The sequence below is a fragment of the Akebia trifoliata genome, chromosome 11, assembly GCF_017979445.1.
Source record: "Akebia trifoliata isolate Shusen 1 chromosome 11, ASM1797944v1, whole genome shotgun sequence".
Classification (NCBI taxonomy): Eukaryota; Viridiplantae; Streptophyta; class Magnoliopsida; order Ranunculales; family Lardizabalaceae; genus Akebia; species Akebia trifoliata.
The window spans coordinates 40867430-40886653 of record NC_141385.1 but is presented as its reverse complement, the minus strand read 5'-3'; the positions used below and the strand labels follow the sequence as shown (position 1 = coordinate 40886653).

At 35.0% G+C, this 19224-nt stretch overlaps 3 protein-coding genes across 4 annotated transcripts; 2 read left to right on the top strand and 1 right to left on the bottom strand.

Annotated features, from left to right (window-relative positions):
• The first annotated feature begins 4274 nt into the window (after nucleotides 1–4274).
• On the top strand, nucleotides 4275–7516 carry LOC147391689 (mediator of RNA polymerase II transcription subunit-like protein). The gene is made up of 2 exons (XM_086460223.1): nucleotides 4275–4798; nucleotides 6648–7516. Exons 1-2 carry the CDS (start codon nucleotides 4296–4298, stop codon nucleotides 7291–7293), a joined length of 1149 nt encoding a protein of 382 aa, XP_086316349.1. The 5' UTR covers nucleotides 4275–4295; the 3' UTR covers nucleotides 7294–7516.
• A 1043-nt stretch (nucleotides 7517–8559) lies between these two features.
• On the bottom strand, nucleotides 8560–13273 carry LOC147391688 (phytochrome-interacting ankyrin-repeat protein 2-like). Of its 2 annotated transcripts, XM_086460224.1 has the most exons (4): nucleotides 12945–13273; nucleotides 12590–12714; nucleotides 10075–10246; nucleotides 8560–9065 (listed from the first exon to the last, which is right to left on the bottom strand). In XM_086460224.1, the coding sequence occupies exons 1-4, from the start codon at nucleotides 13051–13053 to the stop codon at nucleotides 8848–8850; spliced, it is 624 nt and encodes a 207-aa protein (XP_086316350.1). In that variant the 5' UTR covers nucleotides 13054–13273; the 3' UTR covers nucleotides 8560–8847. The 2 variants fall into 2 exon arrangements, with proteins under 2 accessions (XP_086316350.1, XP_086316351.1); XM_086460225.1 differs by having other exon boundaries at nucleotides 12590–13271.
• A 47-nt stretch (nucleotides 13274–13320) lies between these two features.
• Nucleotides 13321–18264, top strand: LOC147391687 (NADH dehydrogenase ubiquinone 1 alpha subcomplex subunit). Its single transcript, XM_086460226.1, has 4 exons — nucleotides 13321–13478; nucleotides 14881–15004; nucleotides 15143–15232; nucleotides 18011–18264. The coding sequence occupies exons 2-3, from the start codon at nucleotides 14903–14905 to the stop codon at nucleotides 15230–15232; spliced, it is 192 nt and encodes a 63-aa protein (XP_086316352.1). The 5' UTR covers nucleotides 13321–13478; nucleotides 14881–14902; the 3' UTR covers nucleotides 18011–18264.
• The last annotated feature ends 960 nt before the right edge of the window (nucleotides 18265–19224 follow it).

Sequence of the window (19224 nt, the reverse complement as noted above, 5' to 3'; positions counted from 1 at the left end):
GATTAGAACAATAAGGGGAACAATAAACCAAAATTTTCAGCATTATCAGTTTCTTGACTCAACTTCAGCTGTTTCTTTAAATGATTTTACTCAAACTTTAAATGAGATGGAAGTTGATCAACTAACTGGTGAAGGTACTGTTCAAGTCAAGTCACTTCAATCTGAGTTTCTGAAGCACTTGGAAGAAGAAGAAAGTGTGGATTGCAAATCAGAAGTAAACAAATACTTAGAAGAAAGTGTTGAGAAACAAGACATAAATTTTAATATTTTGGATTGGTGGAAAATTAATTGTTCTAAGTATCGCATACTCTCTATGGTGGCACGAGATTTGTTAGCTATTCCGGTTTCCACTGTTGCTTCCGAAAGTGCTTTTAGCACTGGGGGTCGTGTATTAGATCAATTTCGTAGTTCTCTAACCCCGAAATTGGTGGAATGTTTAATTTGTGGGCAAGATTGGTTACGTGCTTCACCAATTTCAATTGATGTTGAAGAAAGGTTAGAAGAACTTGAAGAAATTGAGTCAGGTAACTTTTAATTTTTATATGATTTTATTTTATTTGTGAAGTTCTTTAATTTCTATTTTCTATTTGATAACAATTTATTTTATTTTCTATTTTTACAGCTATTACAGATGATTCTGAGCTTCTTGATTGAATTACAAATGCCTCTTCATTCGTATTTTTAGGTAAATTGTTATTCCATAAATTATTACAATAAAATAATTTTTTTAAATATTCGACTTTATATATATAACAATAGTGTTTTTTTTTTTTTTTGTTAGACTTATTGATTGGAGCATGGAGGAAGATGGAGAATGGTTAATTTTTTTTGTGCTTTACTTTTTTGATTATGTATGGTTTCTAATAGAACTAGGGTGTTATTGTAAGGAAAGATTGATTTATTTAAGACAAATTGTATGAATGTGTTGGTGACTTGGTGTGATATTTGGATTTTAGACATTTTAATATTTAGATTTGGATTTTGGACATTTTAATAGTTGATATACAAATTGTATGCCTTTCCTTGACTTGCAATATGAAAAATCTGACTTTCATTTAAAGACATCCCCGAAGGTGAGGAGAACATAGGATGTAAGACTCTTTGGTTCTGAATCTCTATTTACTGACAATCTTACTCATGGGCTAGCCAACCTATTGGGTTCATGGTAATTACTTTTCATATCACAATTTAAGAATGTTTCTACAAATATATTGGGTTCGTGGTAATTCCTTTCATAAATTCTGAATGTATGTAGATGGTTGATACACATAAACATGCTGACATGGTGCATCGGTGTTTCCCATTGTCTATGTAAAGTGGTGCTGCCCATGGAGGGAAGACCCTTTTCATGGCATCGCGGTTGAGTAGCCAAGGTGAGATTTTAATAGAAATTTTGTATTTGTTTATCTAAGAAGTTGTTGCATTTGGTATTTTAAGATGTGGGAGAATCAGATTTATGAATGAATGTATAAATGGTGTATACTCCTTTCACATAAACATGAGCATCAAATTTTATGTTTTATTCCTCTCTTTAAATCTGAGCAGATTTTATGCTTAATTACATCAAATTTTAAATCTTTTTATTTGTATTATTAATATGTGAACTAATGCACAATTATACAATGACTGTAAACATTGACTTGAATTTATTTCCTTCTGCATCAGGAAGAACAAACCTATATAAATATGGTTTTGATCTTTGTTATGTTGCTAAGATTGCTTGAGATAGTGAAAGTTTATAAGAACTCATTTTAAATGACATAAGACGTGGATTTAGACAAAAGTGAGTGGAGGAACTAGATGTATTTAGTTCACCCAAATCCGTGGGAAAAGTCTTAGATCATTCATCATTGTTGTCATATCCATTCATCATCATTGTTGTCGTCATTGTCATCATCATCATTATTATAATCATCGTCGAAATTGTCGTCATCATCATAAAAGCATTTCCCTAACAGTTTTGGGTTGACTGAAGAAATTTTGTTCCTCAATTCAATTTTGTCTCAAGTCATGCCTTGAAAAGCTTAAATGTGAATTGAATTAATTATCAAATTCATGTTATATGGCATAATTTTATGGTGGTTGACCTTTTATTCTTACCCATATCATTTGGTTTTGAAAAGAACCAAGAATAAATAAATATGTTACATGGCTCTTTGTTCGGCTGATCGATGTGACTTTGGGTCTGATTCATGTCATCTTTGTGATGTTCACAGTTGAGAAAATACCCACTAGGACTCATAGGCAGCTTCATGTCAGATGAGTAGTTAATAGTACTAATTCATTTTTACCCTCAACAGATGGGCTGCTGATAGGGTACTTGTGAACAACCATGAAGCTTGTGTTCATGGATGCAAGGTTAGGCACTGCATACTTTTTTCAACACTTTCTTGTTGTTTTTAATTTAAATTTCTTCCAACTCAAACATCAAAATTTTGTTTTATTCTTGGTTATCCCATGGTTTGAAAAATTGGGATTCATACTACCCACAGTCCAGTTGGGTTAAATGTTTCAGCCATGTACATGTACTGGTTCAACTTTTGAGAATGTTCCTGTATTTCATTTTTTTGACATCAATATTTTGAGTGGCTTTTCTACTGGATCTTGTTTTCTTTCTAGCAGGATGTAGGGTTCCCAAATCAACTTGCTAGATTCTTGAAGATTAACTTGAAACAAACTGTTATTTTTGTAGGCTAAACCTTGAACTAATTACAACAATCTCAGAGAGAGGCCAAGAAGTGAAAGCAATGGGTTTCTGAATATGATTGGTATTTGATACTTCCTTCAATAATCCAACGGTTTGTTATGACAGCATTAAATTCCATTCATGCATTGGTGAACATGGTTCAAAATTCTTTTCCCCACTTTCTTCAAGCTTTTAAGGCAATAAGGTCGTCTTTTGCTTGTATATCTAATTCCATGAATAAACTTGTACCTTTACAATTGGATTTATCCTTGCCAGCAATTCAAGATATTAGATGGAGTTTCGCACGGTTAATTTATTTATTCAACACTCAACTTGAGAGAAATGTTGCCACGTAAATGATACATATATGCACTTCATTATGATTTGAGTGCTCAAGCAATGTACCATATCTTTTGGCTTACATATTATGAATTTTTTTATGTGATTAAATCCTGATGTATCAATTCAGGCTACCTAGAAAAAATGTATTCAATTCAGCATCATTTTGTTTGAATAATATGATAGTTTTTTAAAGGGAAAGTTTCCTTTTTGAACTTGATATTCTTACTCTTGAAAGTGAAAATCTCAGGGAAACATCAAATTGGAAAAAAAAAATTTTAAATTAACAACCCGTGGAACCGAACCGAACCAAACCGAATTAAGGTCGGTTCGGTTCGGTTCTGGGTTCAATATTATGGAACCGACCTTGGTCGGTTCGGTTCTAATTTTGCTCAAAACCGAACCAACCCGAACCGAGTTGCACCCCTAGTTATACTTATATAACTTATACCTTAGGAAGAGATGGGTCTCATATTCACTAATTTTGATAGTCCAAAATAAATGTCATTTGTTTTTCACCTTTTTGTTGCATGTACACCTTGGAATGGTTTTTTGACGATTTCCTCTTTTGGCATCATTGATCCCATCATTGTAGTGATCCCAAACATAATTTTAAAATCCAATATCTTGTCTCGTTTCCACTGATTCTAAGTTCTCTCATCATGTCATCCATATCATTTCTTTTTGGAAAAGAAAAATCAAACTTTTTGGTTAACAGTCAAAGATTAGGTAATTTTATTAATCTAGTAGAGTTTCACTGTATCGGACAGCCGATCATCATATTTGGGACTCAAAAGGGTAAAAGAGGAAAGATAATAAGGTTATAAGGGTATTTTTGAAAAAAAAAAAGGTAGAAGGATAAATGCCATAAAGTTGGAAGATAATACTTAAAAATGAAGAGAATATGAATTTTAATAAAATTGATTGGGTATTATTGAAAAAAAATGAAGAAAAAAAACAATAATAAAATTAAAAGGATATTCTTGAAAAGAGAGAAGAAAAAAAGAAAGATAAATTGTGAAATCTAACAAGAAGTAGTTTTGTAAATTGGGGATACCCTCAATACATATGGGTTCATGCGATTGGTCGATCCGAAATTATGTGAAATATTCGATTAAATTTTGTGTGAGCAAAAAAAAAAATTCAAAGGGAATGTCATCACTTTAAAACATAGGGTGGTATCTCAAATATTCACCAAAGTATTGGGGGCTTGTCAAAATCTCCCTTTTAAATTACAAACCAACACACTCATTTCGTAACCTAGAGAGAGATGGACGAAGCTAACGCCTTGGCTCAGCACCAACAGCAGCTGATGCTGCAACACCAGCAACAACAGCAACTCCTTCTCTTACAACAATTCCAACAACACCAACACCAACACCAACAGCAGCAGCAGCAGCAACAACAACAACATCAACATCAACAGCAGCAACATCAACAGCAGCAGCAGCAGCAACAACAACAACAACAACAAGCCATCTCTAGATTCCCATCGAATATTGACGCTCATTTACGACCTCTAGGCCTCCATCGCTCAATCAATCTCCAACAACAACAACAGCTTCAACAACAACAACAACAACAACAAAACCCTAACCCTAATCAGCAACAACAGCATCAACTTCAACAACAGCTTCAACAGCAACAACAACAACAGAAGGCGAATCGACCCGGTAATCAAGCAGAGCTTGAGATGGCCTATCAGGACGCATGGCGCGTTTGCCATCCTGACATCAAGCGCCCGTTTTCCTCCCTTGAAGACGCCTGCGAAAGGTTCGTTCTGCTCTTTCTAGGGTTTTGAGTGTTTCATCTATAAGATCTCCTTTTGCTTTTTGTTTTGAATTTCTGCCAGAAATCATTATGTTTGTTTTGTTACCGAGAAGCATTATAATTCATACCCATTTGTAGGACAATTTAACACCCTGTTCGTTTAAATTTAGTTTTTTTTTCTTAATTAAAAATTTATGAGTGTTTAGAATTGTAATTCATGTCCCCATTAGTCCTATTGGATTTATAATTTTGGTGGTAGCTTACTTGGGACCTAATTGAATGGATGAACAAAAAGATCCCATTTTCTAGAGTTCTCCACCCATTTTTCAGAAAATGAAATTGGCATTTGTTATAAATATTAAAAAAAATATATATTAAATTTACTTGAAATAATGATTTCTTTTTCTTTTTCTGAATCTGACTGTATAATTGTCTACTTTCTCATACATCTGGCATAAACCCTTGATAGGATTCATGTTTCCAAAACAAATGTATGGGATATAACATAAATTATGACGATGATGATGTGATGTTTATCACTTAAAAGGAATAATGGGTTCTCGAATGACCGTGAGGGGTTGAGCCTTTTATTATATAAATTGGGGAAGATAATAAAGTGGGGTAGTCTGGATACGACAAAACTATAGCTGGAGTAAGACCCACTGTTACATTTTATTATATAAATTGCCTATGGTTATGCATTCTATATGTTGGGTTGTCCTTGTTCCCCCATTTCGTTCTTTCTTCTCCTTTGTGATGACCTAAAACACCCAACAATATGCTGAAGGAATTTGCACATTTGACATGGACACTCTTTCTCTTAGGAATTATGTAATCATATGTAGGGCTGTCAAGGGATAGGTATCTGATCAGATAGTGCTATATCTGAATTCGAATTCGAATTTGAATCCGATCGGATATCACTAACCAATGTTCGAATTCATATCCGAATAAATTATCAAATATCCGATATTATCTGATTCGAAAACTATTCAAAATTTATCCGAAACTTATTTACTATTCAAAAATTATCCAAGAGAGAGAGAGAGAGATTCCGACGGGTGAAGTCGTGACCATGATGGGTTGAGCCTTTGAGGTCGTGAGGAAGCTTTTATTTTTGCAAGAATGGGATTCTTGGCCAGCTGAACTAGCAACTCATTAGATCGACTTCCATTCCTACCTAGATTGGTGATTCAACTCTTGCAGACCCTTTGATTCCCGCCCCTACCTCGTTGGAAAGATGAGTTCTGGACTTCGATGCCGCGATGAGGAGCTGAGGGATTGAGATTGTTGAAGACGATGAGGAGCTAAGCCGCTAAGATCGTTGAAGATGATGAGGAGCTGAGATCTTCGAAGACGATGAGGAGCTAAGCCGTTTGAGATTGTTGAAGACAATAAGGGGTTGAGGTCTGTAATTGGTTCGACAAAACTTCTAAGTTCTAACCCTAAAGAAAAAACAAATTCATTTATTTTAAAATTAAAATAATATTTATTAATTATTGATTTCAGATCGGATATTATCGAATTGAACTCATCAATATCCGAAACGCTATCGGATATTCAAAACTATTTGAATCTGAATTCTATATTCGAAATTTCGGATAATATCCGATTTTTCGAATTCGGATTTTGGCTATCCATTGACAGGCCTAATCATATAGACCGACGCCAAGTGTGGTCAAAGTCAAATTTTCTTGCTGTTTTTCCATCATCTACCTTCTTCAGAACAAGGCATAGATCACCTAAGAACTTGCTTTAGTTATCTAGACATGCACATTCTTTTTCTTGGAATATATTTTTCATACAATAGTCTTCTTCAGTTGCTTTATCGTTCCCTTGTGAATCTATGCAGGCTTCTACCTTACCATGTGGTGGCAGACTATGAAGCTGAAGAGGACGACAGGATCCTTGATTCTGACACAACGGGTCAGATGCCATCACGTTCCCAACAATGGGACCACAACATTGCCGCCAAAATTGGGGAGTTCACTGCCACTTTTGAGAAACAAGTCCTTGCCTTCAACATAATATCTCGCAAGCGGGCCTTAGGGGAATTCCGATCAGAGGAGAGGCTAATGATTGAGCAGGCTCTCATCCAAGAAGAGAAACATGCTTTGTTGGAACTAAGGGCAGAGATTGAGTCCAGGGAGAAAGCCAGTCGAGAAGCAGCAGAGGCTAAGATGCGGATGGCAGCTATGGTTCAAGCAGAGCAAGCTCGTGCTGAGGCACATAACCATGCTGAGATGCTTGCACGCGCTCCAATGCGGGGGAGCGCTGTTGGGTCTCAAACCGATGACGGTTCAGTTGGGCAAGACATGTCTGGGCAGGAACAAGGAGTAAACATGGATGAGATGATTCATGCATGGGGGAATGCACAGAGAGAGGATGACGAGCCCTCAGAAGATTTCCTGAACGACGAGAATGAGCCTGAAAACGAAGAGACTGGGATACAAGACGAGTGGCGGGAGGTCGGGGAGTTTGATTTGAATACTAGATGACTTAGTAAGATTGGTGAGGACTGACCTGGACTTAAAAGATCAGACACGGGTGGGTAATTTGTCCACCATTGATGCTTGGATGATGTGATGATAGATGTAATCCTCGATTATGATTGTATTATGGAGGTTGTGAATCTTCAATCTGATACTATGGTTCAAACCAAGGACATCTGCTCCTATGAAACTGCCCAAATTGAATGAACCTCAGTTGTTAATGGTTGAACATGGACTTGATCGATTTGAATGTGCAGCACTTGTGCAGGAAATGTATGACACACGCATTGAGAAGCTAGTAGGCTAAAGAGACCCTAATCATCTCTACAAGAGTGGGTGGACAATGTACTTTCCAAATTCAACCCTCCTTAATTGATCAGATCTCAAAGATGAACCCATACTTCAACAATTTGCCTGGATTTTTGCTCCATGAATGCAATGTTTGCATTTTAGGGGCCAAGATCGTGTCAGATTATTAATTTGGGATCCTAAGAAAGGATCTGGGCGTGGTTCTTCTGGGATCTGGGTTCATGTTCTCCGAAAGAAATGTGGGAGTAGTTTTAATAGGTGATAAATTAAGAGAGTAGAGAAAGATGGTTTGGGTACCTTTGTTGAAAGCAATTAGAGACCTAATTAGAAGAATTATTTAAGTTGAAGCTTCAAAAAGAATTGAGAGGAAAACCCAAACGAATTTGAAATGAGATATTGAGAGCAAAAGTAAACAGAGGATTTGGTTCTAAACAGAGTGGATTGGAGGAACAAGATTCCAAAATCCTTGGGATAAGGCTTTGCACGACGATCAGAGAAAATTTGATTTTTCAACATTAATTTCCAGTTTAGTCTCCCTTGGCTTACTTACCAACCAAGAGCTCTGGATTGAGCCTTGCTTACAGGTAAAATTTTACAGGAGCCATGCGCAAACATCTGAAATCCTCCTCTTCCCAACTCATTAGAATCATCATCAAAGCCTTATCTCAAAAACATATGTTATTGGTTGATGTATTAATGGCATATCAAATTATTCTTATGTAATTTATTTCTTAATTTACCGAAGACATCCAACCAAAAACATTATTTTTGCCAAGCTTCACTTCAGTCTAACTCCACAAAAGGCTTCACTTTATAATCAAACATCTGATAGACTAAATTTTAAAAACAAGCCTGTTTCTTATCTTCTTTTTTTATAAAAAGGCTGGACTTGCATAAAACACTTCTCCATAAAAATATAAATAAATTATCACTTCTGTTAAGAAAAAACTCAACGCTACAAGAGATTTCAAGGCAAATACCATAGTAATAATATAGGGGTACCCAGAGTAAGATACAACACTTTTTAACTGTCACAACTGATAACAAAGTTATCTAACCACATGAGGGACCATCCAGTGTCCAATCCCCTCTTTAACACTGATAACAAACATGACAAATGATTCCAAGTCCATGCATTTATATAGTTTTTACATTTAGTAAATGTGACTTTTCTCAGAGTGGACTAGTAATTTTATGGCAGGCGAAAGACGAAGGATTACGATAGAGAGCACTCTTCAATGGGGTTCAGAGTCAGCTTTCAGAGCTAGAAGTGCCCTCACCGGTTGACGAGAAACTTTCTTCTTGGAGCCTCTTCATCTCCTCATAGGCCCACTCAAGACCAGGGCAGTAATGGAGGGGTGGATTAAACCTACTGTCGTCAATGTCACCTGGTAAGAACGCCCCATTTTCGACCAGGAATTTGATTGCGTTTCTGTTTCTTTCTTTAGCTGCATTGTGCAGAGGCGTCCCTGTTTGACAAGTGGAAAGATCAGTAATAAGAACATGTTGAAGGATTTATTCAGCCTCAAGAATCCAATAGAGAGAATATTATCTATAAACAATGTGTCATAGTTATCACATTTAATATTTAAAATCTCTTCTCAAGGCAATGTTTAGGCTGGGAGAGAACCAGGACAGTCTTGACCGAAACATACCAAGACATTCAATGTTTCGGGGTCCAATCCCAGGCCGAATTGGAAATGTCTCGAACAAAAGATTCCAGAATAGTATGAAACTTTAAACCATCACGTTTCACATGATCAGCTGTCAATACCTAACAAAAGATTGGCCCAACCAACCTTCTATGAGATTTACAACAGAAATTGGTGCTATAGATTAAACTCAACCCTCCAAAAGATCTCACTAATGTTCCAGAAAAATTATATAAATCTGATGGTCGCAGTCAGAATGGTTTTTAATAATAAAATAGTCTTCTATACTAGACCGATCAAACTGTGGGGTACTAAAATCTTATGTTTACAACATGTATATCAAATTTCCAATCAAACTGTGGGGTACTAAAATCTTGTGTTTACAACATGTATATCAAATTTCACAAAGGTGACAATTTTCCAAAACTTAATCAAGGTTGTTACAGACAAGGTACTGGGCCTCAGCTGCATGCTAACTAATCTAACATTGTAGGCCCACAAGATTTTAGTACCCCACAGTTTGATTGGAAATTGATATACATGGTCGGGAACTGAAATAAGAAATGTGTAGGTTACTTGTTCCAGTCCCGCTAATTTATGCTCCAAGGGACACCAATCTGCATATATGTCAACCAAGCAAGAAATCCTGTGAATAATTGTATTATTTGTGAAGGATTGGTAACTAAAACCATCGTTAGAGGTGAATAAGATTGGAATAAAATGTCCATGGTTGTGAGATGGAACAAGCCGACCACAGGGACAACCACCATCCATGGATTCAATTTGTTAAAACTAAAAACAATCAATCGAAGTTAAGGATACTTACAGCCACATGCACCCTTAGTTCTTGCATCAATGTTTGCACCACGCTCAAGTAATTCATCCATAACTTTGAGGTGCCCACCCTCAGCAGCAAGGTGGAGAGGGGTCACACCTTGTGATTTGGGGCCCCATGCAGGCACATTAACATCCATGCCTTCATCCAGAAGTCGCTTCACCTGCAAAGAGGAAACGCAAATTTCTATGATCAAATAAGCAAACGAAACATTCAGAATAGAATCAAAATTCATTTGACTGGTCGGGTATATGATCCAAGTAGTCGCATATGACTAGGAAGCCAAAATTCATAAAAAGATATTTATAGCATTGTTTCTTATGCGTGTCATTTTATATATGTATTAATAACTGAAGGCCCCAAAGTATGGCTATTAAAGGTTCTGTCAGAAGCGGGAGGACCTTTAAAATCAAAGAAAATGGAAGTCCGAGGATAGGACTCAAGACTCAAAAGATGGGGTGAGCTTGGGGAGAGAGCTTTATTAATCTAAAAGCACGCTTTCAAGCTTTCTGTAATTGGAGTGGCTGGCACATTTGATGAACATTGAAATGATGTATCTTAACAAGGCTAAGTTTGACTAATACATCAACTAAAAATCTGACCAAGTGTAGCAGTGACCTACATGATCAAAGCTTTATCCCAAAGATGTTGGGTTTGGCTGAACAAATCCTATTCCCCCTTTCAATTTTGTCCATAACTATGTCTTCTTTTCTTTGAAGTATATTCATATATTCTTTTTATTCATATCGTCACTCATCCATCTCAAAATCCTCAACTCTAATACATTCATTCTACAAACATGTTTCTAAACAGCCCAACATCCAACTTCAGTAGGAATAGTTGGTCGTACACCCCATCCTGTAAAATGTTTTCCTTTAGTTTTGATCAATAACATAATACTAGGGCCACAACTTCAGCTTTAGTGTGTGTTTGGTAACACTTCTGAAGTCTGAATGGAGATGGTCCACTTTTAAAATTCAGACTTTAGAAGCTTTATTTCTGTTTGTTTTGGTTCAGATTTTAGACTTTAAAATCAAAATTCAGAAGTTTTAAACCAGTGATGGAGGGATGCTAGATGAAACTTTTGAAATCTGATTTTGTTTTTTTTATATTCTTAAAATACCCTCCTTAAAATCCTAATTTCTATCACTTATCCTTCTTTATACGAACCCTAAAAATCTTATTTTTAACTTTTCTACTTCTCTTTTCTTTTCTACCTCTCATTCCTCTATAACTATGTTGTTAAGGTCTCTCCCCTTTCTCTCGTTTCGTATTCGAAAACCCTATATTTTTATACAGACCCTAAAACCCTATATTTTTCAATTAGGAAATGAATTATTATTTTTTTGTGAAAAGTATAATATATTGAATTTTTGGGAAATGAATTATTATTTATTGTTAGTATTACCTTGTTGGAATATAATTTTTCAAGTATGAATTCAAATTGAAAACAATACTTTTGGGATGTTTGCTTTATTAGAAATCAAAATTAAATGTGTGGATGGTTTCATTATGCATAACATGTTATGTTTTTCGGTTAACAATTTATTAGAATTACAAAAGGATAATATTGTCAAAATGAACATTATGTTTTAAAATTCTATTTGCAACCAGAAGCTTTTAAAAATGATAAACAAACAATTTTTCCAAAATAAGATTTTAGATTTCAGACTTCAGAAGTGTTACCAAATATACCCCACCCAACACTATTTTTAGTAGTTCACAACCTCACCATCTTCATCTTCTCAATAAATGACCAACTGCCATGACACTTTTCTTAAATAGCGAAGGTCCTCTCTCTAATAAAAAATTCACAAACTTAGGAGCATTCCATGGTGCAAACCCATGTTTTTTCTTGTTTTTCTTTGTTTATTTTCTCTTTTCTTCTTCCATGTTGCCTTTGTGGGTTTCTTTTCTTTGTATCTCTCCCGAGGACTCCTTATCCTCTTTTCAATAAAATTTGTGTATATATAAAAAAGAAAGGATTTTGTTAACATGTGCCCTAAGGGCACACATTAAGATTAATTAAATACGCCTCCAAACTTTATTTTCCTACCAAAAATACCAACAAGTGCTTATTTACAAAGGTGTATCTAATGCATCTTAACGTGTGCCCTTAACAAAACCCAAAAAGAAATGTTCTCATACTAGCCGGTTATCGTTGCTTCATCATGCACACACTTAATAAAGTCGATAGCTTTGTTCGAGGCTAATTATTCCTAATACACACCAAAATTAATCATCTAGGCGCCTAGAGTTTTTTTTTTTTATAACTCAAAATCATACCACATTAGATTCTCTCTTTTCTCAAAAGTTATAGATCAATCATTTAAGTGGATTCTTTAATATCCATCCTTGTTGCAAGAATATAACTACATAATCTAGTAACCTGATATTTCAAAACTAAGCTCTAATCAGTTAAAGTTGTTCCTATAGACTTAATAAACAACAATAAAACAGCAAATAAAAGGAGATAAATATGAAGGAAAGAAAAATCGATTCTCACCTTCTTGAGATCACCTTTTCGAGCACCAATGTGAAGCAGAGTCCAACCTCTGTCATCGCTATTAATAGCAGACCTAAACAAGCGTCTACCCGACAAGTTCCGTTTAAGCAAACCAACTGACTGATCTTGCGTCATGAATTTATATTGGTCCAAAAAACCAAAAACCAAAAAAAAATTAAAAAAAATTGGGGAACAAAGATAAACCCTTAAGATCAACTAGACTGATGAGATCACACAATCTATTAAACCGTAAATCCCTTTAGATAAGTATATCAGAGATCAAATCCGACGTTTTTTTTACATGTTTTTTCGAATTAAGTCGATTAGCGAGAAACGAAAGAATGATTACCCATACCGTACGGTGCAAAAGGATTCAAACCAGGGCCAAAAACACGGAGATTTTGAGAAATCGAGATCGAAGAAGCAAGGATCGATGAGAATCGAAATGGGAATATTAAAATCATAATGCAAAATCCGAATCTATGGAACACTAGAGATGAAATTGAGAACAAGAAACCCTAGATTGGAGAACTTCTAGAGAGAATCGGATCAGAATTGAATAGAAACATGGAAAGAGCGTAGACAGACAAAGCAAAACCCTAAACAGAAAGAACACAGACACACGTAACAAAACCCTAGATTGAAGAATCCGCTCTGTTTACTTTGAAGCGGCCTAGAGTTCAACGGTGCATACGTGCGAGCCTTTAAAAAATCGTAGAACATGAAATGTCGTAAATGTCCCTGAGATTTTAACGACATTCCCAAATTACCCTCTCACCAAAACAAAGCCTAAAATCGATTTTTTTTTTCCCCAATAGTTCTGCTTCGAGGGTTTTGTTAAAGGGCGAAGAGCGATCGATCATCTGTTAAAATCACCAAACACTTCCAGGTATGGATCGATCATCTCCTTCTGTTCCTAATCTCTTCTTTCTCACTAAAATTTGTTGAATTTTTTCTTCTTTTCTAAATATGGTTTTTCCTCCATGAAACCTCTGGTTTGAGGTTTGAGCTTCCTTCCATGCAACATTGGATCTGAATCGATACCTACCCCCCTCATAGTACGAAGTTAGGATGCGGCAATTATTCGATGGTAGTTCAATTCGGATAAATTGTTGAAATTTTATTTTTTAAAACGGGAAATTTTCGGAGAATATGCAAATGATGTTTTTTGGGTTTCTTACCAAAACCCATTATCTTCAATCTCCCTAAAATCCCTATCTTGTTCGCGAGATTTGAATGTTGAAGAAAATGAAATTTTGAGACTAAAGGGTAAAATGTTATTATATTCCATGATTAATAGATAAATCGTGGATTCGCCATTTTAATCGGCTAATCCCTTAGTCCGAGAATTTTCGGATTTTTGGAGAATTTTGTGACTATGCTTATCCTTGAGGATTCTAATAGATTTTTATACAATTTTGAAAGTAAAGGGTAAAAATGTTATTATATTCGCCATTTTAATCAGCTAGTCCCTTATTTGGAGAATGTATGGATTTTGGGAGAATTTTGTGATTATGCTTATCTTTGAGGATTCTAATAGATTTTGGTAAATGAAAGACGAATTCAAAATTGTATGTTTTTTAAAAAGAAATAACATCTCCAGTGGCATCACTTTTTCTCATGAACCATGCTTACAAGTGCACACACTAAGCATAAAGAAGAATCACTGTGTCACTCACTACATATTATGCATGCATTGTTCTTAGAGGAATTTCTATTCAATTGATTTCAAGTTTTTCTGCCTTATGACTGCTTTGCTGGAATTCCTTTGGGAGGATCCTAAATCCTATTTTCTCTTGATTCTGTCCTCCATTTAGTTTCATGTAATCTTGCGTCGTACAAGTTTCTTTGGTGGTTTGTATGAAAAGGTCTGTTGGTAGCGGTAATGTGGTTAGAGTATGGATTTTGGCTAACTCTGGGATAATCGGGGAATAGCTGTTTCGTGTAGAATTTTGACTGTTTGCAAGGTCAAGGAGTCTTGTATTGTGTGTGGAGTTGGTTGTTTAAGTGCTTGTGTTTCATCAGAAACTAGGAGAAGAAGATATTAAATCTGTTCATGTAATTATTATTTGGTATGTTGTTATCTACAAAGAAAAAGATATTTGTGGTAACATCCAAAACATGATCAAAATTAAATTGATGAAACTAAAAAAGTCATCTTCTAGACACTTTGTAAATACTGAGATCTCAGAAGGACTGGAATACCCTCATCAATTGACATTTTCATACCCAGAGTCCCTATTGATATATATTGAGGAATTCTCTCCCATGTCTGTTTTTGTTTTTCATAAAGTAAGTTGTGGTTCATCGAAGATGATCTGGTTGGAAGCTGTTCTTCCGTTGGGAATCATTGCTGGGATGCTGTGCATCATGGGGAATGCTCAGTATTACATCCACAAAGCTGCTCATGGAAGGGTAAGATTCAAGTTCAACAACGTTTCATTTAAAAAAAAAACAAACTTATATTTTTTATTTTCTTTATAAATTATGATTTTGGGTTTTGGGTTTTCCCCCCCTAATTGTATATCCTGAATTTCTTGGGAAAATTTTCAGCCAAAGCACATTGGAAATGATATGTGGGATGTTGCCATGGAACGAAGGGACAAGAAACTCATGGAGTTATTTGAAGCACAAAAAAATTAGGTATTAGGGTTCTCTTTTTTTGCAGTTTTGATTGATTGTTGCGTTCTAGGTTTTACTTATTTTATGCTTGGGTTAATGGGTCTCTCTTATTAGCTAGGCTAAGGGTATTGTTTGGTGGTTTTGGTTTATAAACTCATTTGGTTGTTGAAATGGATTTTGCATGTTTTGGGTTTGAATAAATTTTGTGCTACATGGATGGGTGTTTTCTGTCACACCCCCAAATCCTAACACGCATCCTCACGATTAAGTGTTAGAATCTCGAGGTGTGAGATATTTTCCATACAATTATAAACATATTTAACTCAGCAATTTCATACAATGATATCATATATTGCAGCGGAATCATAACTAAATACGATACATAAATAAAAGCAAAATCCTATCTGACAATTCCCTTTATTTATATATAACAGAAAGAAATAATGGCACCTACTGCCTAGAATATACTAACATGCTCTCTTAACATAAACTGACATACTATCTACTGAAGCTCACAACACACAAACCTACTGATCTCGAAACTCCAACAATCATAAAGGTGATCATCAATCATTAGAACTTCCTAAAACTGAAATGATTGGTAGGGTAAGTAACAAGAGAGTTACCCACCAGGAAACATATATTTGTAAATCATAGTCCTAATATGTAGATTAATCACACTAAAAGCAATTTTAAAAATCTGCAAGTTTTATTTCAAATAATATCAACTATGAAAACAATTAAATTAACATACTGTAATAACTGCTTGTAAATAATTTAACTGAAATCCTATAAATGTAAACATCCGTAAATCATCTCGGCATCCATATAATAGACAATCAATAATAGTGTATTAGAATAAAGGTTGAGGATCACAACTAATGTGAACATCTCAGTCAAGATATGTATATGCTCTAATACTTCACCAGTGTGGAACTCCACTGTTAGTTCCTGATTTGTGGTCAACAAGACAAGCCAATAGGGGGTTAGTTCTCTATCCGCCTCAAGTTGGCCATTTGTCCAAGATAATAGTGAAACATGTCTCCATAACGTGGATCAAATCCATTTGACTACTCTAGACTGCTAATGATCATTTGCTAGTCATCTTCGTTTATACCCATCGGACGTGCATGTGAACCTCAAATAACTCTAGTCTTGTACAGATACTACCTTTACACATTATTCTCTATTAAAGATGGAAGGGAATATTTCGGATATCGAGAGTGGTGTTGATCTCTAAATCATCTCATACTACTAGGGAGATTAGACATCTCAATATATATCCTAAAATAACATTTCGTTCCCGAAAGTTACGACAAACTATTCTTTATAGGTCTTCTCTAACCCTTTAATAGATCACTAAAATATATGTAAGAATAATTATTTTCTATTTCAAAACATTAAACTTTGCTGTTTTGAAACATTTAACTTTTTTCTTTTTCAAAACATAAAACTTTTCTTTTTTTCAAAACATATATCCAACTGAAAAGTAACACTCAATATGAGTATAAATACCCAGTCTATCTGTGAAATATCATTTTTTGACATATATATATATATATATGGGGGCGGTTCAACAGCCCTAAAGTTTGCCAAACATTGTGCCAAACATTTTTTTTCAAAACATGGGTTAGAAGCTTTGGAATGAGCTGATTTTTGTTGAGGATGATCTTCCAAAACTTCTAACCCCATCAAAAGTGATTTGCAAAAATTGGACGGTGCACGATTCTTCAATTTGTAAACTAGGGTTAGAAGTTTCAAAATGAGCTGATTTTTTGTGAGGATGATCTCTTCACTGTAGACATCATCCTTACAAAAAATCAGCCTATTCCAAAACTTCTAACCCCATCAAAAGTGATTTACAAAAAATGTTTGGCACATTGTTTGGCAAACTTTAGGGCTGCCTCAGCTCATTTTGAAACTTCTAACCCTAGTTTACAAGTTGAAGAATCGTGGACCGTCCAATTTTTGTAAATCACTTTTGATGGGGTTAGAAGTTTTGGAATAGGCTGATTTTTGGTGAGGATGATCTCCAAACTTTAGGGCTGCTGAACCGCCCCCATATATATATATATGGGAAATGTTCAGCACCCTACTATTTGCCCTACATTTTACCCACAGAGAGATCAGCCTATTCCAAAACTTCTAACCCATGTAGGATAAAACACGTAGGGCAACCGAACATGACGCTATATATATATATTTGGTGTTCTTTCCCTTCAACTTGTATAATGACGCTTGATCAGCTATTTTCTTGGTTTAGGCAGGGTATTGGATCCACTTTATCTCTACCTTATTTCGTTTCATCATGTAAAGCCTTATCCGTATCCACACTCTATACCTCGTCATGTCTGAACTATTAGGATTTTTTCTTCAATACCCCATTTTGGAATTCTGATAAAGCCTTTAGGAATTTTTACGAAGTTATATAGGGCTGTTATCGATGATTGATGCTATTAGGATTATAAGAGGCTGCAGAACAAGACGACCTTATCACAAATAGGAAAACTTTGGCTATTGACATACCTTGCCCTATGCCTTAGCCTTTGAGAACAATGCTTGGCATATTTCCTATCTAGTTATTAATAAGTATTGGAGTTTGGTACTCCACATGGACGAAAACATAGAACAGCTTCGTAGTTGTATACATGTATCCTTGCTGCCCATAGTGTTGTGTTGTGTACTTGATTCTCACTGTATTCCATCAATCAGATTTTCTGCTATCCTCTTCTTTGTTTATTTTACTCTAAATGTGTGTTAAATTGATAACCAAGCTTCTGGTTTTTGTAACTAATACAGGAAAGTTTCATTGGAGTCATCCAGAAGGAAATAAATGGTGAAAAGAAGCTTCAGATGTATCTCAGACTTTGTCCTGGTTTTCTACTTATTTACTCTTGTTTGGATTTGCAGATACTGTTATAACATGTAGTAACTCTGTCTGTTTTACCCTTTATTCACTACTGTTGCTTTGGATTGGGCTAAGTTAATGGTTTGATGTTGGGCACACTTAGGGGATTCAAATTAATGAAGTCAGATTGAGCACCTTTTCAAAAGTTTTTTGGCTCACTATGTTAATGCTGTTGAATACAAGCATATTGCACAGGTGATTTTAGCATGTGTGGGGGTATGTTTGGCTGTCAATGGATTGGACCGATATTAATCCAATGAGAAGTTTATTAGACCTGAACTTGATGAGTTGATCGATCTATCATTCTGGCCATAACATTAAAATATGGATATTATGAACAAAGTAAACCTGTGACCATAGCGACAAAGTTGGGGGTCAGGAACAATCTAGCAAGAGAAAGCTTCAGAAAAAACTAGCAAAATCGGGATAACATCGGATGAATTAAAAAGTAAAAAATATCTGTTTTAAGTATATATATATATAATGAAAATAATACTTAAGAAGTGCTAAAAACAAAAATAATCTATGATTTTTTCAAAAAACTGTCGATCGTGATTTAATCGACAACTATTAAAATCATGATGTAATCACGGGTTTTTTTTTTTCTTTTTAAACATATTTTTGTTGCTATGCCTGTGACTATAAATTATGTTGGATACCTAAATGTGTTAAATGTAAATCTATTCTTTAACAGATTTCACATATGTTCATTTCAACTTCTATGTTTAGCCAAAATCCTGAAATCTGGTCTTTACGAAATTGTAATTTTCATGTTAATAATGCTTTTCAAGCCCCAAAATGAAACAAACACTCTAAATACCTTCTCAAACGTTCCCTTAATTTTTTATTTTTTATTTTTTAATTTAATGATTAAAATACACTTTCTCATAAGGTTTCTAAGCTTTAAATTCATCATCAAAATGTCAAAAGCTTTTAAAATAATTATCGAGGTAGCGCATGTCCAAGAAATCTTATAGACCTTTGGAATCAGTCCTAATCTTTCCTATATATCTTTTGTCGTCCAAAACTATGGGTGTGTTTGATCATAGAGGAAAATTTTTAAAGGCAAATAAATCTTTTTCAAGAAAATGGATAACCGGAAATA

What these genes read in the sequence shown, in the direction of transcription:
- LOC147391687 (XM_086460226.1), top strand. Translation starts at nt 14,903, where the DNA reads ATGATCTGGTTGGAAGCTGTTCTTCCGTTGGGAATCATTGCTGGGATG. An exon ending in ACAAAGCTGCTCATGGAAGG is followed by an intron (nt 15,005 to 15,142) that starts GTAAGATTCAAG and finishes GAAAATTTTCAG; the next exon opens with CCAAAGCACATTGGAAATGA.
- LOC147391688 (XM_086460224.1), bottom strand. Translation starts at nt 13,053, where the DNA reads ATGATTTTAATATTCCCATTTCGATTCTCATCGATCCTTGCTTCTTCG. An exon ending in GAATCCTTTTGCACCGTACG is followed by an intron (nt 12,715 to 12,944) that starts GTATGGGTAATC and finishes TCATGACGCAAG; the next exon opens with ATCAGTCAGTTGGTTTGCTT. An exon ending in AACTAAGGGTGCATGTGGCT is followed by an intron (nt 9,066 to 10,074) that starts GTAAGTATCCTT and finishes CTTGTCAAACAG; the next exon opens with GGACGCCTCTGCACAATGCA.
- LOC147391689 (XM_086460223.1), top strand. Translation starts at nt 4,296, where the DNA reads ATGGACGAAGCTAACGCCTTGGCTCAGCACCAACAGCAGCTGATGCTG. An exon ending in CTTGAAGACGCCTGCGAAAG is followed by an intron (nt 4,799 to 6,647) that starts GTTCGTTCTGCT and finishes GAATCTATGCAG; the next exon opens with GCTTCTACCTTACCATGTGG.